The sequence below is a fragment of the Manihot esculenta genome, chromosome 11 (genome assembly GCF_001659605.2).
Source record: "Manihot esculenta cultivar AM560-2 chromosome 11, M.esculenta_v8, whole genome shotgun sequence".
NCBI lineage: Eukaryota > Viridiplantae > Streptophyta > Magnoliopsida > Malpighiales > Euphorbiaceae > Manihot > Manihot esculenta.
The window spans coordinates 4,385,953-4,413,194 of record NC_035171.2 but is presented as its reverse complement, the minus strand read 5'-3'; the positions used below and the strand labels follow the sequence as shown (position 1 = coordinate 4,413,194).

The 27,242-nt window shown below is 34.2% G+C and overlaps 3 protein-coding genes across 3 annotated transcripts in view; all 3 read right to left on the bottom strand.

The window, feature by feature from the left end:
- Positions 1–749: 749 nt before the first annotated feature.
- The window catches only part of LOC110626696 (proline-rich receptor-like protein kinase PERK15), a 92,708-nt gene continuing 66,215 nt past the window's right edge, over positions 750–27,242 (bottom strand). The window contains exons 4-6 of the mRNA XM_043961898.1: positions 1,292–1,303; positions 1,121–1,251; positions 750–952 (exon numbers count right to left, since the gene is read on the bottom strand). Coding sequence (XP_043817833.1) covers positions 941–952; positions 1,121–1,251; positions 1,292–1,303 — 155 coding nt within the window. The 3' untranslated portion in view covers positions 750–940. The remainder of the gene's footprint in view (positions 953–1,120; positions 1,252–1,291; positions 1,304–27,242) is intronic.
- Positions 4,157–9,137, bottom strand: LOC110626336 (proline-rich receptor-like protein kinase PERK3). Its single transcript, XM_043962056.1, has 7 exons — positions 9,056–9,137; positions 8,693–8,828; positions 8,272–8,427; positions 8,053–8,141; positions 4,985–5,267; positions 4,733–4,891; positions 4,157–4,224 (listed from the first exon to the last, which is right to left on the bottom strand). The coding sequence occupies exons 5-7, from the start codon at positions 5,105–5,107 to the stop codon at positions 4,174–4,176; spliced, it is 333 nt and encodes a 110-aa protein (XP_043817991.1). The 5' UTR covers positions 5,108–5,267; positions 8,053–8,141; positions 8,272–8,427; positions 8,693–8,828; positions 9,056–9,137; the 3' UTR covers positions 4,157–4,173.
- Positions 9,454–11,567, bottom strand: LOC122725150 (proline-rich receptor-like protein kinase PERK2). The gene is made up of 5 exons (XM_043962055.1): positions 11,408–11,567; positions 11,210–11,288; positions 9,822–10,265; positions 9,650–9,733; positions 9,454–9,545 (listed from the first exon to the last, which is right to left on the bottom strand). Exons 1-5 carry the CDS (start codon positions 11,477–11,479, stop codon positions 9,466–9,468), a joined length of 759 nt encoding a protein of 252 aa, XP_043817990.1. The 5' UTR covers positions 11,480–11,567; the 3' UTR covers positions 9,454–9,465.

The window sequence follows — 27,242 nt, the reverse complement described above, 5'->3', positions numbered from 1 at the left end:
GGTCATGGATGCAACAAGCTATCATGCAATAAATAATGATACATATGAGATGTCAAACTCTGCTGCACAGAAACTGTATGATATGTTAAATGCATCTAAACAAGAATTATGGCCTGGATGCTAAACTCACTCTCAGTTATCAGGATCTGCATTAGCATCTACTTCATCATCTGCTCCAGCATTTGCTCCAGCATCAGCTGGTTCGACCACTGCTGTAGGCGGCACACAGTCATTCCAATAGACCATTTCACTCATTAATAACAAGTAATATTTAATTATTTCTTAATTACGATTAATTTCAATGTTACCCTATACTAACTCACCATTGTTCATGTAGTTTACATCCGTTGGAGATGTACAGTCGCAGGATTACTCTGATAATAAAAGAAAGATTGGTCGCAGAAGGGCACTGTTGGAAGACAGTGCCAAATGACACTAAGGAGTTTTATTGGCAGGAATTCAAGGTGAAACATAATTCTTTAAGCATTTTGACCTATAATATGAAATGTGTAATTACTAACTACTCATATACTTTAATCTTTTTGCAGAAATACTTCTTATGGGATCAAGCAATTGACAGTTTGGTCAAAATTATTATCTCTTTGTTTTAAAATAATACTTAATGGATATTATATATTCTGCCAATATATATATATATATATATATACATGAAAAAATTATTCAATATCAATCATTATTAATATTTAAAAAAAAACAGCAAGGAACACATTCTTATTAACTAATTGATCCCTTAGAAAAGCACGTGCATTTAGCAAGAACACGTACTTTTTTATTACAAGGCGGAGGTTAATTCATGTATTGGATAGAAATCAAGAGCTGGAGGTTCCCTGAGCTTGAGGAAATGGAGCGTAAGGTGACCCATTGTATAGGTACTTGCAATCACTTCTCACCCATATAGTTTTGGGTTCCATATCTCCATTTAGTACTTTAACTCTCTGCATCAAAAAATCACATGCAGTCACCCTCCCAATTTTTAATAACATATGCAAAATTATCAAATAATTTTTACGTATTTTTTAAATTATATTTCATATATTTTTACTGATAATCACGTGCAAAGCATAATCCAAAAATAACTGGTTTGGTTTTGTGAATTTACCTCGCACATATGTGGGCGTAACTTTGCAGGTTTATATACACAAGAAGCAGCAGAATAAATAAGCTTTTTCATATCATTTTTCTCAAAATTGTTCGGTAATTTGGAATCAAAAATTTCTTTACAATTTTCAGCATCCAAATCTTGATAGTCTGCATCCAAAATTTGTTTCAATAGAGGCACGGCCTGTGAATAATCAAAATAGATGTACAAAGGTCAGTTAAGCATTCCATCAGGGAAAAAATAATAAAAAATAAAAAACCCTTGAATATTGAATATACAAAATATCAAATTCTTTATTTTTAAGTACCCAAATAGTTAAGAAAATATATTCCCTGCGTTCCTTCTCAAAAGCAGCTAATTTTCCCGTAATCAGCTCTAGAAGTACGACACCAAAGGAAAATACATCAGACTTATCGGTGAGCTTCTTATTTTGATCATCTTGGGTGTAATGCTCAGGAGCGAGATAACTGCACTTAAAGAAAGTGTTTATCAAATGAGAACTACTAATTCAACCAATTTTCTTTGAGAAAGAAAATTTAGCAAACAAATAAGAACGAATCTTACTCTGGAGTTCCCATTGGGATAGTGGAAACGTGAGTTTTTGAATCCGCAAATTCTTTGGAAATTCCAAAATTTCTAATCTGAAAAGAAAAAAGTTGATAGAAGTAATTTATTGTGTCATTCAAATTAATTTATAACTAATAAGTTAAATTTAAATTCAAAGTTGATATGAATCTTACAAGTTTTTTTTAATTCTAAACAGAAGGTATTTTAAATCAAGATTTTGAAAGGCCACTTATTTATAATTAAAATTACTTGTAATTAATTAAAACAGTTAATAGTTATAAATGTAAACTTTATTTACATTTTTAATATTAATTATAAAATGTTTAGCTGTTGAATTATTTTTTATAAATCTCTTCTGTGAGTATATTATCATACCTTAGAATTAAATTCATCATCGAGAATAATATTATCAATTTTAATATTTCGGTGAATGATTCCTGGTTTACCTAAAAATGCATAAAATTAAAAAGTATAAAATGCAATATAGAAAACTTGGGAAAAAAAAAAACTAAATAAGTTAAAACCTCACATTCTTCATGCAAATATGCCAATCCTTCTGCTATACCCAAAGCAATCTTCATTCTGGTTGGCCAATCGATCTGGTTGGCCAATTTTCTTATTAAAATATAAATATGTAAAAATATATATTTAACCTATATGTTTTACATGTGTATAATATTTTTTTAATAAGAAAATATCTTATTTAATTTTGATAGCAAATGAGAAAAATTAGATTGAGTAATATTCGGTTTAAATTAAAAAAATTAATTAAATTAAATTAATTTAAAAATTTAATTTAATTTTTTATTTATTTCAATTTGTTTTGATTTTTAATTTTAAAATTTTTAATTATTTTAATTTTGATCAGAAAAAATAAAAAAATCAAACTGAATTGATTAATGATAATAGTATATTATGTTTAATAATATAAAGATATTAGATTATATTAAAATTAAAATATTTTAATTAAATTTTAAAATATTAAAAATAAAATATAAAAAATAAAAAATTTATTAAAAATTTAAATCAATTAAATCGAATCAAATTAAATCACAACGATTCAATTCAATTTAATTTTTAATTAAAATTAATTTAATTTTATTTTTATAAATATTTAAATTTAAATTTTTAATTTATTCAAATCGATTTAATTTAAAATTTAATTCATCAAATAAACAGCGATAGCGAAAATTAAAGTTTGAAAGTAGGGAGTACTAAAAAAATACAAATTATGCAGAGTCGGTGCAATAGTAAGATTACTATATTGTTAGTTTCAGAACAGTACCCAGGCTGTCAATGAAGGCGGCATTAATTAAGAAGGTTGAATTATTAATTAATCCATTTGTGGGGGCCAATCAGCTTTCAGATTCGTCAGTGTATTATAAAATAGGACGTACTAAATTAATTAAGTAATGATTTTTTTATGTCCCACTTGCATATTAATAAATGAAGAAACTACAAAGGATCATTTTTAAAAAGCTGGGTCATTGTTTAATATAGATAATAAATTTGGTCATTTTTAATGTTAGAATTAAATTAGAGAGGGTCATTTTAAAATCTTGGTCATTGTTTATTATGGATAATAAGGAGAAATATGATAAGTTTATTGGAATTAAATTAATATTGGAATTTAAAAGAGGGTCATTTTTAAAATTTTGGTCATATTTAACAAATATATTTTTATTATTAATATAATAAAATTCATATAAACTGATAAAAGAAGCTAACTCTGAGTTAATTAGTTTTATTAAAAATAAGTATTTCCCTTTAAAAATATTTTTCTCTGTTACTTGATTAGTGCCATAACCTATGGTTGGAGTTGAATTATTGATTTTGACTTAAAGATTAAAATAATGTTAAATATACAATTACATTTTATTAGCTTATTAAATTCTTAAATTATAATTAAAACATAATAAATATTACACTTATAAATTTCGTCCGATGATAAATGTATCCAAATTTCGATTTCCTTTAAAATTTTTTTTTAAAAATTTTAATTAATAAAATAAGAAGTAACCTCATTTTCAATTGTTTTTGAAAAAGAAATGCTACTGTAGATAGTCCAGCAATTTGGCTGTGATATAATTCTCTCAAGGTTCTTATTTGGATTCAAACCTTCCAAAACCTTTTATTTTCCTGTTTGAAAACTAAAAATTTATAAGAATTTAATTTAATTTGTATATTTAGAAACATAATAACTAAAATTTTAATTTTATTAACTAAAAAGAGTTAATTAAAAAAATTACTCTAAGTTAAATCACTTTTTTACATTCGATTTATTTCAAACGGAACTTTTTTTTTTAGTTGCAATAGTCTCCAAGACAGATCAATACAAGCAAAATTCAGAAAGTCTTCCAGTTACACTCCTTTTGCCACTTCAACTGAAGTCTATCTTTTATTTCAATGTCCAATCGGCCTTTCAAGGAAGTTTCCAACTTCTAGTGAAAAGGAAAAAAATAATTTTCCTTTTCAAACATTTCATCTCAATTCTTGAGATTTTTCCGAGGAATGTTTCCTGCTAGAACTTCAACAACCTGCTTTGCCGAGAAAAGTAATTAGAAAAAGGAAAAAAAAGTACTGGATCTGCCAAGAAATGGAATAAACTAACTTCATTAATAATTCTTAAAAAATTTAACTTTTAGCAATTGAGTTTTTTTTCTTCCCCAAATTAGAGTATGATTACAACACAGGAATGTTATTAGTTTATCATAATAATTATTATAAAAATAAATTTAAGCCGATAATTATAAATTATTATCTTATATTTTTAACTGTAATTATAAATTAATAAAATAACGGTTTAATTATTTTTTCATAATGAATAAAAAATAGAATTAAAATTATGATTTTAATGAATATACAATAAATTTTCTTTATAGCAATTTTAAATTGTTATCTTAATAGTTTTAAAATAATAATTTTATGAGCAGTGATGGAAATACTGATATCTAAATACTAAAATATAACACAATGCTGAATCATTTAAAACTCACATGTATATATGCATAATATAAAATAGAATACAAAGCTTTATGAAATTACCTTACTCATTTCTGGTCGATTTTGTGGATAACGCTCTACACATGCTAAAGCACATTCTATCATTCGATCCATTTCATCCTCGTCAAAGTTGCTCCCCAATTTTTCATCAACAAACTTATAGTTGCCTTTGGGCCAATCATTTTGAATTGCAGGAACAGCCTGAACGTTAAGAAAAATAAATAAATAAATCCTTACATACTCAAATGAAGAAGCTCTTTTAATTTGTATTAAAAGAGAAAAATTAATACGTACCCATTCAATTAAGTTGAAGGAATCATAGGAACTAATATCACTAACAGGTAATTTCCCAGTAATTATCTCCAAAAGAATTACACCGAAGAAATAAACATCTAGCTTTACATACCTTGAAGACATAGAACTGCAGTTGGAGAATTGATCATGTATCTATAAGCTTGAGCAAGCAATATGACGAAGAGGAAACATAAACAAAAGTTTCATCTTTACCTGCTAGAATAGAATTTCCAGAATCTTCTAGGAAAAATTTGTCACGTGCATATTTAGCATATAATAGTAACTGCATTTAAAGGAAAGAACTACTTGATCAATAAAAATACACTATTTATTTAAATTAAATCTATTAATTTCTTAACATAAATTAATATGTTAATTAGTACTTATAATTAATTCAATTAAACAATTACGGATTTAATTAGTTTAATTAGTAATATGTTATTCAAGAGATTCAATAGGCTTCTTGAATTTTTAAAAAGACAAAAATGGAGGTGGTGTTTCTCGAAATTCGAAATTAATAGAAAATAGAAATAAGATGAAAAGAATAGAAGTATATAATCTCACAACTTAAATAGAACTTCAATTTGGATTAACCTTCGACTGAAAAGAGAGTATTTAGCCCTTAAATATTATAATAAAGTTGTAAAAATCTAAATAAAAAGAAAAAGAAAAAAGAAGGAGAAGAAGAGGGGCAGCTTAGAGAGAAGAGGAGGGAGAGAAGATAAGAATATGATGTAGCTTTAATTTTTGGAAAGACTTTATATAGATTTTTTCTTCAATAAAAAGATAAAATTTAATAATTTAAAATAAATTCTACTCCTCCTATCTCACTCCTATTCTAATCTGATTAGTTTTTATCCAATTTGAAACTGATCTTATCATTTTAAGTGGAAAAATCAGGCTGAAGTGAAAATTTTTAAAATCTAAAGTTGTCCATCGCTTTATATTACAAGCTTGTTCAAGGTTGTAACATTTCCAATAAAAATCTTTCAATTCAGCCTCTTTTCATTTCTTTTCTTAACCTCTGCTTAAAAATCTGTCTAAAATCAAATTTAAGTAAAAATTAATTATTTATATTAAAATTATAATAAAATCATGAAATTTAATAAGGAAGTGAGTTTTGCCACTATCATTTTCTATTATTTTCTCTTCATTTATTTCCTTCTCTAATTATTTGTTTGTTTTTCTCAAACTTCTCTAATCATCCTTTCTCTCTTCTTTCATCTTTTTTTTTTTCCTGTAATTTTCTTTTCTATTGTTTTGCTCCTTTTTCTTTCTGTGTATAATTTTTTCTCATTTTATGCTATTTACTAATCGGAGTGAAGTGGAGCTATCCATCGCCTTAGACTACAAGTTTATCCAAGGTTGTAACATTCTCATCCGAAAATCTTCCAATTCAGCCTCTTTTCATTTTTTTTCTTAATTTTCCCTTAAAATCCGTTCAAAATCAAATTTCAAATAAAAATTAATTATTTATATGAAAATGATAGCAAAATTATAAAATTTAATAAGAAAAGATGGGTGAGTTTTGCAACTCATTATTTTCTATTATTTTCTCTTTATTTATTTTATTCTCTAATTATTTATTTTATTTTCTCTCACTTCTCTAATAATCCTTTCCCTCTTCTTTCATTCTTTTTTTCTTCTCTATAATTTTCTTTTCTATTGTTTTTCTCCTTTTTCTTTTTTCTTTTTTATAATTTCTTCTCATTTTATGCTATTTACTTTTCTCTAATTTTTATTTTCTTTCATTTCTATTTTTCTCACTTTATTTTATCATTTACTCTTTTTCTTTTCCAAATATATATTTACATTTTTAATGAATATTGAATATAAATTATGTTATTTATGTGATTTAAATTTTATGTATGTTTTCTTTATGCATCAAATTGTAACTCAATCCGAAAAATTCCACACTACTATCCGAATTGAATAAAAAATGAGAATTTATATTGGTAAATTTCATAGTGGTGCTAATAAATTTAAAATCTGTTAGTAAAAATTTACCAGCGAAACTTTTAAAAATAGATTGTATTATTTGCTAATAGATTTTTATTGAATTACTAATGAAAAAATTTATCGATATTTTAAAAAATTTCATATAGTATTTGATATTGAGATTAAATAAAAAGGATTATTTTATAAGCTTGGTCATATTTAATATAGAAAATAATGTAATAAGTCATCGTTTAAAGAAAATAATAAAAAGAGAAAAGCTTAAAATGATAAGGAAAACTCTGGTCTATTAAAAATAAGAAGAGAAAGGTTTAAGGTTTTATTAAATGTAACATATTCATCTTCTCCAAAAGGCAATGGGTTTGGGAAAACAATCCATCTTCTCAAATAAGAAGAGGAATATTATTAAAGGAAAAAAGCAAAATCACCAAGTAGATGAACTGAGACGGATACTTCTATTTTTAAAAGGTGAATTAAGTTCATATCCTACTCCTTTTAAATAAAGAAATAATATGAATATATTTATAATATTGAGTTTAAATATTCAATAAAATATTTTATTATATAATATTTGTATGTGATATTTTATGCAATGAAAATTTATTTATAATAAATATTTATTTAATATAATATATTTAATATTACATATGATAAATTTAGGGACTACATTATAATTTATAAATGACTATATGTTAAATTAAAAGACTATATGTTTTGTTAACATAAAATTTTAAGGATTATATTGTAATTTATCATTAACTTTTCAGATTTAATTTATTTAGTCCTATTGATTATAATTGTGTTAAATTAAAAAAGGTTTGATTTTATTGTTCAAAAGTTTTCAATATAAATATGAATTTAATGTTAATTTTGAATTTTTTTATTGAGTAGGCCTTGCAAAAAATAAACCTATGTGATATGACACGTAGATTAAAATTTTTTTTATCAAAATTAATTGAAGTAAATGTAAAAAAAATTGATTTTATTGTTCAAAATTTTAAATTTAGAATAAATATAACAAACCGTATACTTTTAAATTTTTTTATTTAATAAATCTATAGAAAATGAATAACATTCGAAATAGATATTCCCATTCTTTATAAGAAACGGACCTTTATGAGTAGCTTCCAATCGCAATTTGTTGTCATTCATCTCATCACAAAGAATTTAAAGGAAGAATTCCTTCGAGAGCTAGAAGTATCTACATGACATATCAATGATAGAAAGATTTATAAGTCAAATATGTACTCTCTCAATGTTTCTATAAAATTAATTGAAAATAAACAATAATAGTGAAATATATCAAAATTAATTATGTGAATAAATTTTACCATTTTCATCGATGGACGAGATCTTAACGGTTAATTTATGCAAGCATTAGAGCAAAAAATCATTCGATGCATTTCTTGATCGTCAAACAATTGCAACCTTGGATCTACAAAATCCATATATTCTCCCTCCAAAGCCTTTTCTATTAGAGGTTGTGCCTACAAGATATTGATTAATAAGTTATTTATTATTAATGAATCATAACTGCATGTTACATGTGCATTTGTATTTAACTTATAGCATATAGTTTTGTCTTTTTCAATGTTTTTAATGTGACTATAAAGAATGCTTTATTATTTTATTTGCATACATCCAATCCAATGGAGATTTAAATTTAATTCTTTTTTTTATCTTATTGATTCTTATATTATAATTTTATATTGCAATTTTTATATTAAATTATTACAAGTAAGAAAGCCATACCCAAGTAACGATGTCAATGTTTTCATCCATCTTGAGCTTTCTTCCGGTAATCAGTTCCAAAAGTATAACACCAAAAGAATAAACATCGGATTTATCCGAATATTTTTCTAATTTTGTTGACAATGGATCTGCATAACTGCAATGGAATCATCACAATTAAAATTTATATTAAGATTTTTTTAAAAAACCTAATATTTTCAAATAAGGAATCCTAATTTCTTTTTATGTGTTTTTTTCTTTGTTTTAATTTTTATTTTATTTTTCAAATTATTCTAAGATTAGATAATAATAGTACCGAAAGAAAAGAGACGATAATAGTGATGTAATTGAATGATAAAAAGAAATTTTTTTCTTTTTACGTACATGTGAGTTCCGAGAGTTGATGATCTGAACACATGAGTAGTAGCATCCCTAAAGAATAGGGAACGTTCAAAATCTGAAATCTAAGACATGTGATTTAAGTAGATTAATAAATTTATTATGCTGTGCATATATATAATGTATATATTAATTTAAAGGTGTAGTTATTTACTACTTAATTTCATGAATATATATATATATATTTACTTGATAAATTACACTATTTTCCGTACTTCAATAAGGTTTATTAAGAAAGTAGTAAAGCATGAAAAAAGACAAGAAACCTTGTTAAGCCTCATTATTAATGAATTACAACAATCAAACTAATGGGTTCACATAATTTTTCAAAAATAAAATTTCGGAATCTAATGATGAAGATTCCACATTGTAGTGATATAAATAAAATTTATAAATTATCTTACCTTAGGATTAAAGTCATTATCAAGAAGAATATTATCTGACTTGATAAATAAATGTATGATTTTAAGTTTACCTGAAAATAATATTAGCATAAAACTTTTAGAGGAAATAAATTATTAAAACAAATAAAAATAAAATTTAAAAAAAAAATCACTCTCAAAAATTAAAAGTACTCACTGTATTCATGTAAATATTCTAATCCTCTTGCAGAACCTATAGCAATATTCATTCTTTTTTTCCAGTCTAAAGCGTTCCCCTTTCCTACAAAATCATTTGTAATTTGTAAGACTAATTATGTGATATTAATTAGTTATATGAACATAGGCAAAAGAAAGGATATGGGACTCACTGTATAATTGATATCTCAATGACATGTTGGGAAAGAACTTTGAAATAAGCAATCTATTTGCTCCCTCAATGCAATAACCAACTAACTTAACAAGATTTTTGTGACGGACTCCATTGAGAACCATAATCACCCTCTCGAAATCTCCTTCAGACTGTACATCTGGAAAATTATTAAGTTTCTTGACAACACGGATCTTACCATCTAAGGATGCCATAAAAGCTTGACCAAAACCACCTTGGCCAAATTGGCGTTGAAGCGAGAATTGATCAGTTGCCTTTGCTAGTTCACTGAATGAATATGGCTTTAGCCCACCCTTATAATTTGCCACTGCTAGTTCACTAAATGAATTTGGCTTCGGCCTAATACCCTTATAATTCTTTTCATGCAATGGGCCAGATTCTTCAATTTGATCAATCTCTTCAAAGTATGAGCTAGATTCGTCATCTACGCAAACCATAGCATGCCATATTTAGTTAGTGTATATATCTAATTTGTGGAACCATTGCATATACATATATAGAAAGCAAAGAAATTAAGATAAGAATTTTCCAACTGATCTCGTGAGCTTGATGAAAAGTTCAGATTTTTTGTTTTCTTAATATAATTTGCAACTCTCAAAGAAAATAGAGCAAAAAGCTATATATATTTTACAATAATTTTTTTTAAATAAAGTTGTTCCATATGTGAACATAAAGCAAGCTTTATGAGTAAATTATCTCTATTAATTAAGCCAAATAACCATGCTTACTAATTAATTTTCATACTTTTATTTTTCCTTTTCTTAATTTCATATAGTGAATTATTAGTGTTTTAGACAAATTTTAATATAAATTCGAATAACCTATATGATTGAAATTTACCTAAAAAGACTATAACTATATAAAAAAATAAGTTTATTATGTAAACAATCTAAATCATCTTATTAAGAATTTGTCAAACAATATGTATATAATATAAACAAATAATTATGTTATAAGATCTTTTAAAATAAATTAAACTATCTCAAAATAGAAAATGATTTCATGGACATTAATTATTTTTTTTCCTATCAAAAAACTATTCACGGCTTCATTATTTCTATTTATTTACCTTTACTTAAATAATTAAATAATATTCTTTCCGTTCCATAATTTTTATTTATTTTATTTTATTATCTCAAAATTATTATTCATTTTCTTTCTATAAAATATAATAATAAATTTATTCTACGTTTCAAATTAAAAAATTAATATTTATGCAGTTGAAAATCAACATTTGTTTCTAATTTTAAGATATGACACAAGTTAAATGAAAATTAATTTAGGAAATTAATTTAGGCATCAATTTGATCGAGCTTTAGTATAAATATGCATATAATTTCTAATAAATTAATATAAAAGAATATAAACCTCTATGTATAATACTCCATTGTAATTCATGATCGTATAATTCCTCTGGAGGCGATTTTCCTTCAAGAACTAGACGTATCTACATGACATAGCAATAAAATGATTACAAGTCAATTATGTAATCTCTCGAGTTCACAAAATTAATTAAAATTATATAATATATAGCTAAAATTAAATTAAATATGTGAAAAGTTTTACCTTTTCCATTGTTGGCCGAGAGTTTAGTGGTTGATTTATGCAAGAATTAATACAAGAAACCATTTGATACATTTGTTCATGATCAAAGGATTGTAAATTAGAATCTACAAAGTTTGTATATCTTCCCTCCAAAGCCTTTTTAATTAGATGATTTGCCTATAAGATATTGATTAAAAAAATTATTTATTAATAGATCATAAATATATTGAATTGAAATCTAAATAGCTCCAATTGAGATCTAAATTCAAAACTTTATAAGGTAAAAATAGAATTTTTATATCAAAGTTGTATTAATGCAAACAGAGTCATACCCAAATAACAATGTCAGTGCCATTGTGTATAGGTTTTCTTCTAGTAATCAGCTCTAAAAGTGTAACTCCAAAAGAATAAATATCAGATTTATCAGAATACTTTCCCAGTTTTGTTGTCAATGGATCTTCATAGCTGCAATAAAATTAACAGAACTAAAATTTATGTTAAGATTTCTTAAGAAACTAATACCATCAAGTTAAGGAGTACTAATATCTTTTTATGTATTATTTTATCTATTTTAATTTTATTTTTAAACTATTCTAAGGGTAGATAATAATGGCACTGAAAAAAGAAAGACAATAATAGCATTGCAATTAAATGATAGAAGAGGAGGTTACATCTTACACATGGGTTCCCATAACTGATGATTTGGATATGTGGGTAGCACCGTCGAAAAAAAATGAGCAAGTCCAAAATCTGTTATCTAAACAAATTATTTAAATTAATTAATAAATTTATTTATGCTATTTATATATAATGTATATATTAATTTAAGGTTGAAACTTCACACTTAATTCCACGAATATACACTCTTTTACCTTTCTATTTGATAAATTACACAATTTCCGTACTTCAATAAGGTTTATTAAGAAAATATTAAATCATGAAAAAAAAAAGAAACCTACTAAGGTGGATTTATTAATTTTTTTATAAGCAATAAATTTTATTAAAAAAACCAAAAATTTATGGCTAAACCAAAAAAGAATTAGAATCCAGATTTATTAATTAACACAAAAATAAAATTATGTAATTAAGGAGTTCATATAATTTTTCAATATTTTTGAAAAATAAAATTTTAATATTCAATTATCAAGATTTTACTCTAAATATGTGATAATATAAATAAAATATTTATTTGTTATAAAATTATCTCACCTTAGGTTCAAAATCTTGATTAAGAAGAATATTATCTGGTTTGATATCTAAATGGATAATTTTAGGTTTACCTGAAAAAAATATAAAATATAAATTTTGAGAGAAAATAAATTATTAATATAGATAAAAATAAATAAATAAATTCATAAGATCTTGCCGGGTAAGAATATATAGTACTAAATACTCACAGTGTTCATGTAAATATTCCAATCCTTTTGCAGAACCTGTGGCGATCTTCATTCTTTTTTCCCAGTCCAAAACATCCCCACTCCCTACAATACCATTTGTAACTTTTAAGATTAATCATGTTATATGGATTAGTTATACGAACATAAAAGTAAAAAGAAAGGATATACGGGACTCACCATGTAATTTAGATCTCAAGGACCCATTTGGAAAATACTTTAAAATAAGCAATCTATTGGCTCCATCAATACAGTAACCAACCAATTCAACGAGGTTTTTGTGACTGACACTTTTGACGACCATAATCTCCCTCTCCAAACCTCCTTCGGATTGTACATCCGGAAAATCAAGTCTCTTAATAGCACAGATCTCACCATCTAAGGATGCCTTAAAAACATGACCAAAACCACCTCGACCAATTAGGTTATTGAGCGAGAAATGACCAGTTACCTTTGCTAGTTCACCGTATGAAATATGATTTTGGCCCAATAGTCTTCTCAGGAGATGAGCCAGATTCATTCTGATCTGTGCTTAGTGACAATCAATAAACAACATGATGCAGGACTATTTAGATTCCGTCAGGAGTTTTAACCAATATCGTTTGGTTAAGACGAAATAAGAGAAAAGAATGACTATTTAGACTCCGTCAGGAGTTTTAACCAATATCGTTTGGCTAAGACGAAATAGGAGAAAAGATAAGCTGAAAGACTAAAAGTCTTATTGAAATTCCTCAAAGATTGAAAAGTGAAAAGTCCCTTTCTAATAGCCAAGGGAGGCTATTTATAATAGAAATAAAATAATCATAATCCTAATAGGAGTCTAAAATCCTAATAGCCAAGGGAGGCTAAATAGAAATAAAACTCTAATATGCAAAATAATCCTAATCCTAATAAGAGTCTAAAATCCTAATAGCCAAGGGAGGCTATTTACAATAGAAATAAAACTCTAATATGCAAAATAATAAAAATACCCAAAATATCCAAAATTAAAATATAAAAGTTAGCCCCGGTCCAACTCTGCCGTAAAATCCAAGGCTAGTTGCCCCGTATCATTCCCTTCCACTTGTAAAGAACTCGTCCTTGAGTTGTCATCAGCAGGGTAGTACTGAAATAGATCTGCCACATTAAACGTCTTCGAAATTTTCATTTCATGTGGGAGGTCAAGAGCATAGGCATTGTCATTGATCTTCTGAATGATCCGGAATGGACCAATCTTCTTGGCGTCAAGCTTTTTCTGTCCTCCACCACGCTCCTGTTTGAAAACATCCACGTGCTGCTTTGCCAAGTTGCTTGCTGCAATACTGTTGTAAGCAAATTCCACCTGGCCTTGGAGGTTTTCACTCTCCTTTGGACTCATCTTGTAATGAGGCAGATTCGGTAATTTTGATCCAGGAATGAGATCAATCTGATGTTGGATATCCCGCAGGGGTGGACGCTTTGATGACTCCTCCACTATCTTAGGAAACTCCTTTAACAACTCTTTGACGGGCGGTGGTAAAGATGGTGCATCCTCCATTGTACCTTTTGCTCTCATCAATAAGGCTAGTGTGCCTTCAGATTTCTCAACTGCGCCTGATAGCTTCTGCACTCCCGTAGAAACAACAACAGTATGCTTCCCTTCCACCTTAGAATGTTTCGCAGAACCGGAAGGCAAGATAGTAATCTTCTTTTGATTCCACATGAACATGTATGAATTCTCCTTCCCTTTATACAAAGCATCAACATCGAACTGCCAAGGGCGGCCTAGCAAAATTCCATAACAATCCATATCCACAACATCACAATTAACAAGTTCAGTATAAGATTTACCGATCGAGATAGGCACGCTGCAGATTCTATTGACCTCAATTGTCGGACCTTCCTTAATCCATCCGACTTTGTATGGCGAAGGATGTGGCTGTGTAGGCAACTGCAATTTCTCCACTAATTGCTTAGCTATCAGATTCTCACAACTGCAGCTATCTATAATTAGCCTGCAAATTGCCTCTCCTATTCGACACTTTGCTTGAAAAATCTTCCTCCTTTGCGTTTCATCCTCCTGTTTTGTTGAACATAAGATTTTCTTCACCACATAGGTGACTTCAGGATTGGCGGCCACAGGAATGGCGGCCACAGGATTGGCGGCCACATGGGGATGTGCGGCGGCGGCGGGTTGGTGGATTCCCTGTTGCAGGGTCAGCTGTCCGATCATCTCCCTCAATTCTGCCAAGGATGCCTCAATCGCAGCAAGTCGCGCCTCTTGGTTATCTGCCATGGTCGAACTTCGCTCTGATACCAATCTGATGCAGAACTATTTAGACTCCGTCAGGAGTTTTAACCAATATCGTTTGGTTAAGACGAAATAAGAGAAAAGAAGGACTATTTAGACTCCGTCAGGAGTTTTAACCAATATCGTTTGGCTAAGACGAAATAGGAGAAAAGATAAGCTAAAAGACTAAAAGTCTTATTGAAATTCCTCAAAGATTGAAAAGTGAAAAGTCCCTTTCTAATAGCCAAGGGAGGCTATTTATAATAGAAATAAAATAATCATAATCCTAATAGGAGTCTAAAATCCTAATAGCCAAGGGAGGCTAAATAGAAATAAAACTCTAATATGCAAAATAATCCTAATACTAATAGGAGTCTAAAATCCTAATAGCCAAGGGAGGCTATTTACAATAGAAATAAAACTCTAATATGCAAAATAATAAAAATACCCAAAATATCCAAAATTAAAATATAAAAGTTAGCCCCGGTCCAACTCTGCCGTAAAATCCAAGACTAGTTGCCCCGTATCACAACATGCCTCAATTAGTTAGATGAAATGAAATCTTCATGAAACTATTACTATTTGGTACAACAGTTTCAGCTAAAAACAATTAATACCTCTAGTTTCCATCCGGCGATCTGCCCCGTTCATCCCCAAGCGAGAGGCCATCAGAAGTTGCAGACTTATGCAACCACGATCATAAGTTTGTTGCGTATTTATATATATAATACAGTTTCTATAGAGTGTGAATGTGAATGGTCAGAGATAAGGAGGGAGATGCAGGAAGGATGAAGGAAGACAGTAGGTAACTTCAGCGTTAGGACCGTCGTTTTCTTTTTTTTTTTCTTTTATCTTTTTTATAAAAAAATAACGTTGAGCGTAGAATTCGCAGCATGTGGCCTCCAGTTAATGTCATTTTGTGTAATGCATATTATAAATTTATTAATGAGTTTCTCTTTATTCTAAGTTTCAATGAGGGTTTTTTTTCTTTTTTTCAAATTCTTTTGAGTGTGGTCTTTTATTAGCTCAGAAAAAAATCACATAAAATCCACTTAATTCAATTTAGTTCGATTTTATAAATATCTGGTAGATGTAATTTTTTTTCTTAAAATATATAATAAAAAATGTAATTAATGGGGGCTTTCTTACAGAATGAGTATGGGAATTTCATGTTTTCAAACTGTAATTGGAGTAATTTTATTATATATTAGTGATTTTATACAGAAGATGTGATGTAAATAATTGTTAAATTTGGGTGAATTAAGTTTAGTTTAAATTTAACGTAGTACTAGAACTTTTCATTAAATATTGAATTTTTCATAAATATTTTATACTTTAATTTAGAGATGTATTAAATCACTAAAAACATTTTTTTTCTTCCTACTTGTTAAAATCTGTTTACAAAAATAATAATCTACGCCTGCTGACAAATATCAAAATGCTTTTTTTTTTTAAAAAAAAAAACTAAGGATTGAAGTATTTACAGTTAGGCTAATCAGGTTTATCTGTACCTAAATAGTTTTTTAATTAGTGATAAATAGACGTGGGCTCATGGGTGCCATTAATGATTTATATCTGAGGTCCAACTCAGATATTAGAGAGAGATTTGAACTCAATAATTGACAAATTAATTTCGTGTAGTGGGCAACAAAAAATTATGAGAATAAAAATAAAAATATAAAAGTCTTATAAAAATAACAAAATATTTATTGTTTATTAAGACATAGGATTAACGTGATTTCCACCTAGACGTATGAATGGATGTACTTATGTTAATAACTCTATCAATGAACAATCATGGCCTTTGAATTTAATTAGCATTAACATTTTTTTTTCAAAGTCAACGATCTGGATAGTCTAATATCTAATTCGTATGATTATGGTTTTTTAATTATTCATTCTTTAATTTAGATGAATTGATAAAGAGAACTAACAGAGAATTGAAAGAACCTGTAACATTAAACTTCTAAATGAGGCGATGATTTCTCAGTCTATGGTCTAATTGTATTAATGGAAGCCAGTAATTGGGCTAAGAGTTCAATCTCCCATTGATACAATATCCTTCCCATATAACACAATAATTAAAAATTTGAATTTGTTAACTAAAAAGATTTAATTTAAAAAATTTATTTAAAAATAATATGATTTTATAAAAATTAAATCACTTCATTGTATACTACAAGAAAATAAGAAATTACCAACGGACATTTCCGTTGGTAAATACGGATATTCCGTTGGTGAAATTTGTCAGTAACGGATCTGTGACGGATTTAGTCTGTTGGGAAAATCCTCGTTGGTAATTTTACTCACTAACGGAAATCCGTTGGTGATCCGTTAGTGTCACCAACGGATCACCAACAGATCACCAACGGAAATTTCCGTTGGTGACACCAACGGATCACCAACGGAATCCGTTGGTAAATCATAAATATTTTCATTCCTATTCCCCTGTTCATCCAATTCCGTTGGTAAATCATAAATATTTTCATACTTGTTCCCTGTGCATTCATATTCATCCATCATCATCTATCATCATCCATTCATATACATCCATCATCATGTACATTAATTGTAACGACCCGAAAATCCGGACCGCTACCGGCGCTAGGATCCAGATCGGCATAAGGCCGCCGGGAACCGTAGCAAGCCTAACATAACCTATAAACCTGTTTAATCCCATACATGATCAACAATACTCATAAACCTGTAAACTTTCTCATACATCAACCAAGCTCAACCTGTACATAATCATATACATAAACATAAACCTCCACTGGAGCCCTCATCAAATGCTCCAATGGGGTATCTCATCATACATTAAGCTTGGTTGAATCATATCTTATAAATATAACGATCATGCATACAAAGGGGGATGACCATATACAAAGGGGTCAAGCACAATCTCTAATCCTCAATATCATCAATACATTACATGACTTTTACATTACTCTTACATTACAACATTCATCATGTCCACCATTAACTATTACAACACTAACATAAATCTACTCTTCCTGACCTCCTAGCCTATCCCGTACCTGCACACCTGGGGGTTAGGGGAAAGGGGTGAGCTACAAGAGTCCAGTGAGCAGAATAATAAAACATTACATTTTAAATTTATGCTTTCGTGAAATGCATCACATCACAAACAAGCCACAACAAGGGTAAACCTGTCACCAACTAGTCCCATCGTCATAACTATTGCCAGCGGCGTAGTCAAAGGCTCACTGGACTTCCTGTAAACATAACATAACTTACACTGGCCCAAGGCCTTATTAGGCACTTGGTCTTGGCGTCCCATGGTGCCAGGTAGGGGTGAGCAGAATCCGGTTCAAACCGAAAAAACCGACCGAACCGAACCGATTTGAAAATTTGGTTCGGTTTTTTATACATTTCGGTTCGGTTCGGTTTTAAATTTCAGAAATTTTGGTTATTTCGGTTCGGTTCGGTTTTGATCAGAAAAAAATCAAAAAAACCGAACCGAACCGATTAGGAATAATAATATGTTTTTTCAATAATATAGAGAAATTAAATTATATTAAAATTAAAATATTTTAATTAAAATTGAAAATACTAAAAATAAAATGTAAAAAATTAAAAAAATATTAAAAATCGAAACCGATCAAACCGAACCGAATCGAACCGAATCAGACCGGTTCGGTTCGATTCGGTTTCTGACCAAAATCGGTTCGGTTCGGTTTTCATAAAAACTAAAATTTCGGTTTTCGGTTTATTCGGTTCGGTTCGGTTTTGAACCGAACCGACCGAATGCTCACCTCTAGTGCCAGGGGCGTAGTCAAAGGCTCCCTGGTCTTTCTTTCTCATAGTGCCAGGGGCGTAGTCAAAGGCTCCCTGGTCTTCCTGCCAGGAACTAGTGGATCATCCAGCATTTACCCACATCAACAACATAATATGCAATGCAACATATTCGTGATATCTAATGCAAGCAACCTAGGATATCGCATGGCAATAGTGATGCATGAACATGCTAAAAAGGAAAATTGATATTTCATTAATTTAAAACTTAAGAGATTATTCTACTCACCTCTGGTTGGCTTTACAGACTCTGACAAGGTACAGAAGCAGCTAGCACTGCTGGGGTCCTCGGTTCCTCGGGTCCGAACCTACACAGGTGGACTCAAATGAGGGACCAAACATACTTAAACATACCTCTAAAACATACCCCAAAAACCCCTCTAAACATCTCAAAACAAGCATAGAAAAGCATGCAAGAAATGGCTGGACAGGGCACTTTCGGCGGCAGGTTCGGCAGCCGAAAGTCCCTCCAGAGCCGAAAGTCAGGCAGGTTCGGCGGCACCTTCGGCGGCCGAATCTCCCAGACAGAGACGAAACTCATGCATGTTCGGCGGCACTTTCGGCGGCCGAAACTCCCAGACAGAGGCGAAAGTCCTCTTTCGGGGGCAAGTTTCGGCAGCCGAATGCTGCCTCCACAGGAGGGTTCGGCGGCCGAAAGTCCCTTCGGCTGCCGAACCTGGTTTCTTCCCAAAGGGCAGAAACTTGGCTCACATGAGCCTCTTGCCTCCCAAAACCTCAAATCATGCATATAGCTCAACTAAAACATGCATACAAGTTCCTAGGGGTCTCAAACAATCATATACCCCATCTACAACACTTCAAACACACCCAATCAACACACATTGTTCAAAACATCAATATTAACCCATAACTCAACATATATCCTAACATGCATTTCTACCCAAAGAACTCATAAAACCTTACTTAAAACACATAAGGAGCTTAAGATCGGCTCTTACCTCTTGAAGATCGAGAGGGAGACGACCTAAACTTGGAGATCCATGAAAATGAGCTCCTGAGTTCCCAAAGCTCCAAAACTTGTTTCAAAGTTCCAAAACCTTCAATGCAAGCTTAAAACTCAAGAAAAATGGTGGGGATTTGAAGGAAGAACACTAGATTTGGAAGAGGGAGGTCGGAAGCTGGCTGTGGCCGAAAATGGGAGAAAGCTCGCCCATTTCGGCTAAGTGCCCCTTTTATAGGTGGCTGGCCAGGCCACGTTCGGGGGCCGAAAATGCTTCCGCATGCATGCCATGTTCGGCGGCCGAACTTGACTTTCGGCGGCCGAACCTGGGTTTTCCTCCAAGGACTTTTCATGCAAAAACTCATTTAATTTCATACTTAAAACCATTAAAATACATGAAAACATTTTATAAACACGATGTCACTCTTCTAGAGGTCTCCGACACCCAAATTCCACCGGACGGTAGGAATTCCGATACCGGAGTCTAGCCGGGTATTACATTCTCCCCCCCTTAAGAACATTCGTCCCCGAATGTTCCTCAACTAGTACATGCATAACATAAAACACAACATACATACTAAACACATAGAACACATAGATACTAACCTCTAAAAGAGATGGGGGTACTGTCGGAGCATGGACTCCCGTGTCTCCCAGGTACACTCCTCGATATTGTGGTGGTTCCAAAGGACTTTCACCATCGGGATTTCCTTGTTTCTCAGCTTCCTGATCTGGGTGTCTAGGATCCGTACTGGCTGCTCAACATAGGTGAGATCCTCTTGGATCTCCACATCCGGCTCACTAAGAACCTTACCCGGATCTGACACGAACTTCCTCAACATGGAAACATGGAAAACCGGATGGATTCTTGTCATTGAAGCAGGTAAATCTAGCCTGTACGATACATTCCCAATCCTTTACAGGACTTCAAAGGGTCCGATGTACCGTGGAGCCAGCTTACCTTTCTTCCCGAAACGAACCACTCCTTTCATTGGAGACACCTTAAGCAATACCAGATCCCCCTCCTGAAACTCTACCTGTCTTCTGCGGATGTCTGCATAACTCTTCTGTCTGCTTGCAGCAGTCTTGATCCTTTCTCTGATTATGGGTACTACCCTGCTGGTAATCTCTACAAGCTCAGGCCCTGCCAAGGCCTTTTCTCCAACTTCTTCCCAGCAAACAGGTGATCTGCACTTCCTCCCATACAAAGCCTCATATGGAGCCATCCCGATGCTAGCATGATGGCTGTTATTGTAGGCAAACTCCACCAGGGGTAGATGCTGCCTCCAAGAACCGCCAAAGTCCAGCACACACATTCTAAGCATATCCTCTATGGTCTGGATGGTCCTTTCTGATTGTCCGTCCGTCTGTGGATGGAAAGCAGTGCTAAAATCCAACCTGGTACCCATGGCGTTCTGCAGACTCCGCCAAAATCTGGAGGTGAACTGGGGCCCTCTATCGGATACTATTGAAACAGGAACCCCATGCAGCCTGACGATCTCGTCAACATACACCTGCGCCAACTTGTCCACAGAATAGCCACTCCTGACAGGGATGAAGTGAGCAAATTTGGTGAGTCTGTCCACAATCACCCATATGGAGTCCAATCTGTTGGACGTCGCCGGTAATCCTACTACGAAGTCCATAGCTATATTCTCCCATTTCCACTCTGGAATAGGTAGCGGGTTAAGCATTCCAGCCGGCTTCTGATGTTCCAGCTTCACCCTCTGACACACTTCGCAGGCTGACACGAACTGTGCCACTTCTTTCTTCATAGCTGGCCACCAATAAACTTTCTTCAGATCTTGATACATCTTGGTGGCTCCGGGGTGAACGCTGTATCTTGCATTATGAGCCTCTCTCATAATGTCTCCTTTTAACCCTATGTCATCTGGTACACACAATCGACTCCCATAACGGAGGATCCCTTTATTGTCGAATCTGAACTCACTGTCCTTGCCTGACTGAACAGTCCTGGCAATCTTCACTAACTCTGGGTCCTCATGCTGTTTCTGAGCCACCTGCTCCAGAAACACAGGTGTCACTTTCATCTGGGCCACTAAAGCACCTGTACCAGACAACTCCAACTATAGACATTCCTCAATGAGCTTGTAAAACTCCTTCACCACTGGTCTCCTCTCTGCCGTGATGTGGGATAGACTGCCTAGTGACTTCCGGCTTAGGGCGTCTGCCACAACATTCGCCTTGCCCGGATGATACTGAATCTTGCAATCATAGTCACTCAGCAGCTCTACCCATCTCCTCTATCTCAAATTTAAGTCTCTTTGACTCAGGATGTACTGCAGGCTTTTATGATCTGTAAAGATCTCACATTTTACCCCGTAGAGGTAGTGCCTCCACATCTTGAGTGCAAAGATTACTGCTGCCATCTCAAGGTCATGTGTGGGGTAATTCAACTCATGCTTCTTTAGCTGTCTAGAAGCATAAGCAATCACCCTCTCATTTTGCATTAGTACACAACCCAGTCCCACACGGGACGCATCACAAAAGACTGTAAAGTCCTCACCACTAGACGACAGAGCTAACACTGGTGCTGAAGTCAACCTCTTCTTGAGCTCTTCAAAACTCTCTTCGCACTGGTCGGTCCACGCAAACTTCTGATTCTTCCTGGTTAGTCTGGTCAAAGGAGCTGCAATTTTTGAGAAGTCCTGAACGAACCTCCTGTAGTAACCTGCCAAACCCAAGAAACTTCTAATCTCTGTCACTGAAGTGGGTCTAGGCCAGTTAGCCACAACTTCTATCTTCTTGGGGTCCACCTCTATTCCATTTTCTAACACTACATGTCCCAAGAATGAAATGCTCCTCAGCCAGAACTCACACTTGGAGAACTTGGCATACAAGCCATGCTCCCTCAAGGTTTGTAGAACCAACCTCAGATGATGGACATGCTCTTCTGCATTCCTGGAATACACTAAGATATCATCTATGAAGACAATAACAAAGTGATCCAGGTATTGGCTAAACACTCTGTTCATGAGATCCATGAATGCTGCAGGGGCATTGGTCAACCCGAACGGCATTACAAGGAACTCGAAATGCCCATATCTGGTCCTGAAAGCTGTCTTCGGCACATCCTCTTCCCTTATCCTCAGCTGATGGTACCCCGATCTCAGATCTATTTTGGAGAAACAACCCGCTCCTGCTAGCTGGTCGAATAGATCGTCGATCCTTGGCAATGGGTACTTATTCTTGGTAGTGACTTTGTTCAACTGCCTGTAGTCGATACAAAGTCTAAGAGATCCATCCTTCTTTCTGACAAACAAGACTGGAGCACCCCAGGGTGAGGTACTCGGTCGGATGAAACCCTCGTCTACCAGCTCTTGCAACTGCTCCTTCAACTCTTTCAACTCGGCTGGAGCCATCCTGTAGGGAGGGATAGAGATCGGTCGGGTTCCAGGCATTAATTCTATCTCGAACTCTATCTCCCTAGCAGGTGGTAAACCTGGCAGCTCGTCTGAGAACACATCTAAAAACTCTCTAACCACTGGCACCGAGGCGGGCTCTCTAACCTGACTGCTAAGCTCTCTCACATGAGCCAAATACCCCTGACATCCCTTCCTAAGCAACCTACGAGCCTGAAGAGCTGATATTAGACCCCCAGGTGTACCCCTCTTGTCTCCTCTGAAGACTACCTCTAACCCATCCTGACCTCTGAACCTGACTACCTTGTCCCTGCAGTCCAAGGTAGCACCATGGGTAGATAACCAGTCCATCCCTAGAATGACGTCAAAGTCTGTCAAATCTAGAACCACAAGGTCAGCGGACAAGCATCTTCCCTCAACAAATACAGGACTACATTGGCAGACTGACTCTGCCACTGATGGATCACACTTGGGCCCACTGACCCAGAGAGGACACTCTAACCCAGAAGTCATCAGACCCAACCTCTCTACGGCTCTCGGAGCAATAAAAGAATGAGATGCACCAGGGTCCATCAAGGCATAAACATCTGAACAACCAATGACTAAGTTACCTGCCACCACGGTGTTAGATGCATCTGCCTCCTGCTGTGTCATTGTGAAGATCCGTGCTGGAGCTGATGGACCTTCACCTCTGAAACCCGCTGAAGAAGAGGCTGCCCCTCTCCCTCTACCTCTGCCACTGGCCTGAGTCGTGGCTGGAGCTGCTGGCTGTGCTACACTTCCTGAGGCTGTCTATTGGGACTGTGCCATTGGGACTGCTCTTGGACATTCTCGAGCCATATGCCCCTCCTGACCACATCTGAAACAAGCATTCGTCCCAAACCGACATACTCCCCTGTGTGGCCTACCACACCTTGCACAAACTGCATTGTCTGCACCAGAGCTTGAGCCACCTCCTAATCCCAGACTGGACTTAACCTTGTTCCAAAACTTGTTCTTCTTCGACTTCTTAGGACCTCTGTCCCACTTTTTACTACCTGAAGCTGCTGCATTCAGAGAAGAAGAGCCTGGGGTCTTTGAACCCGAATGCTGTGCCACTGACTGCTTGACTTTCCCCTCGATGATAGCACTAGCCTCCATCCTCCTAGCCATATCCACTATGGCATGGAAGCTCTCCCTATCTGCGGACTGAATCAAGGAGGAATACCTGGAGTGAAGTTTCATGATATACCTCCTTGACTTCTTCTGGTCTGTGTCAAGAGTTTGCCCTTCAAACGGCAACAGCTCCAAAAATCTGTCGGTGTACTCCTCTACACTCATATCCTCTGTCTGCCTTAACTGTTCAAACTCAATCATCTTTAACTCTCTTGAACTGTCAGGGAAAGCCCATCCTGCAAATTCATTTGCAAACTCCTCCCAGGATAGACTATCCAACCTCGGGCTCACATAGTTCTTAAACCACTCACGGGCCTTTTTACATTTGAGTGTGAACCCAGCCATCTGAATGGCTCTGTTATCATCTGCCCCTATCTCATCTGTAATGGTCTTGACCCTCTCAAGGTACACAAACGGGTCATCACCGGTATCAAACTGGGGAGCACCCAGCTTCATATAGTCGGTCATCTTGACCTTGCTCCCACCAGATGAGCTAGGCTTAGGCATTTGGGTTTCTGGAACTGTGGGTTCTGCTGATGGTGGAGGAGGTGCAACATTTTCTGAGGTGGGGTTAACTGGATTTGGATAATAAGGTGGGGGTGGATACATTGGGTGTTGTGAATATGGTGGGTAGTAGGGTGGGTATGGCATCTGTGTGGGATAAGGGGTGAAGCTAGGGTAATCCGATGTGCCTCCCATCGAATACCCGGGATTTTGTGAGAAGTGTGGGTAGTGGGGTGGCTGAACAAATCCCGAGGCCTGAGTGCCTCCTTGGGACTCTCCCATTCCTTCTTCTGACATGCTAACTCCCAGACTGCCATCCCTCCTCTGCTCTACATCCATATCATCCCCATGTCCTCTGATACTCCTCCCTGAACTGTTCCTCTTACTGATCTGCTTCTACCCAGATCCAGAGACCTTCTAGGGTCTCTCACTGCTCTATCTCTGTTGGACCTACTAGACATTGCCCTAGGCAATGCTGGAGGACGGGCGCTCATACCCTCATCCTTAGGTGGTACTCTAGTCAATCGTGCAGATCGACGAGTTCTTCTCATCCTGTTTCTGAAAAACAGCACATAACAAGCAACATTAGCATCATATGGTTCATGTGGGCACACATGAACCCTCATCACATATCATAGCATATCATTAATGCACATGCATATTATCATGGCATTTCACATCATCATACAAGACAGGACTCCACATCCTATCCTAGTGGACATGATTTTTCCTATTGTGCTTGACCTTCTATAACATCTATGAGCCCGACACTCTAGGTCCGACCATATGAACCTAGGGCTCTGATACCACTCTGTAACGACCCGAAAATCCGGACCGCTACCGGCACTAGGATCCAGATCGGCATAAGGCCGCCGGCAACCGTAGCAAGCCTAACATAACCTGTAAACCTGTTTAATCCCATACATGATCAACAATACTCATAAACCTGTAAACTTTCTCATACATCAACCAAGCTCAACCTGTACATAATCATATACATAAACATAAACCTCCACTGGAGCCCTCATCAAATGCTCCAATGGGGTATCTCATCATACATTAAGCTTGGTTGAATCATATCTTATAAATATAACGATCATGCATACAAAGGGGGATAACCATATACAAAGGGGTCAAGCACAATCTCTAATCCTCAATATCATCAATACATTACATGACTTTTACATTACTCTTACATTACAACATTCATCATGTCCACCATTAACTATTACAACACTAACATAAATCTACTCTTCCTGACCTCCTGGCCTATCCCGTACCTGCACACCTGGGGGTTAGGGGAAAGGGGTGAGCTACAAGAGCCCAGTGAGCAGAATAATAAAACATTACATTTTAAATTTATGCTTTCATGAAATGCATCACATCACAAACAAGCCACAACAAGGGTAAACCTGTCACCAACTAGTCCCATCGTCATAACTATTGCCAGCGGCGTAGTCAAAGGCTCACTGGACTTCCTGTAAACATAACATAACTTACACTGCCCCAAGGCCTTATTAGGCACTTGGTCTTGGCGTCCCATGGTGCCAGGGGCGTAGTCAAAGGCTCCCTGGTCTTTCTTTCTCATAGTGCCAGGGGCGTAGTCAAAGGCTCCCTGGTCTTCCTGCCAGGAACTAGTGGATCATCCAGCATTTACCCACATCAACAACATAATATGCAATGCAACATATTCGTGATATATAATGCAAGCAACCTAGGATATCGCATGGCAATAGTGATGCATGAACATGCTAAAAAGGAAAATTGATATTTCATTAATTTAAAACTTAAGAGATTATTCTACTCACCTCTGGTTGGCTCTACAGACTCTGACAAGGTACAGAAGCAGCTAGCACTGTTGGGGTCCTCGGTTCCTCGGGTCCGAACCTACACAGGTGGACTCAAATGAGGGACCAAACATACTTAAACATACCTCTAAAACATACCCCAAAAACCCCTCTAAACATCTCAAAACAAGCATAGAAAAGCATGCAAGAAATGGCTGGACAGGGCACTTTCGGCGGCAGGTTCAGCGGCCGAAAGTCCCTCCAGAGCCGAAAGTCAGGCAGGTTCGGCGGCACCTTCGGCGGCCGAATCTCCCAGACAGAGACGAAACTCATGCATGTTCGGCGGCACTTTCGGCGGCCGAAACTCCCAGACAGAGGCGAAAGTCCTCTTTCGGGGGCAAGCTTCGGCAGGCGAATGCTGCCTCCATAGGAGGGTTCGGCGGCCGAAAGTCCCTTCGGCTGCCGAACCTGGTTTCTTCCCAAAGGGCAGAAACTTGGCTCACATGAGCCTCTTGCTTCCCAAAACCTCAAATCATGCATATAGCTCAACTAAAACATGCATACAAGTTCCTAGGGGTCTCAAACAATCATATACCCCATCTACAACA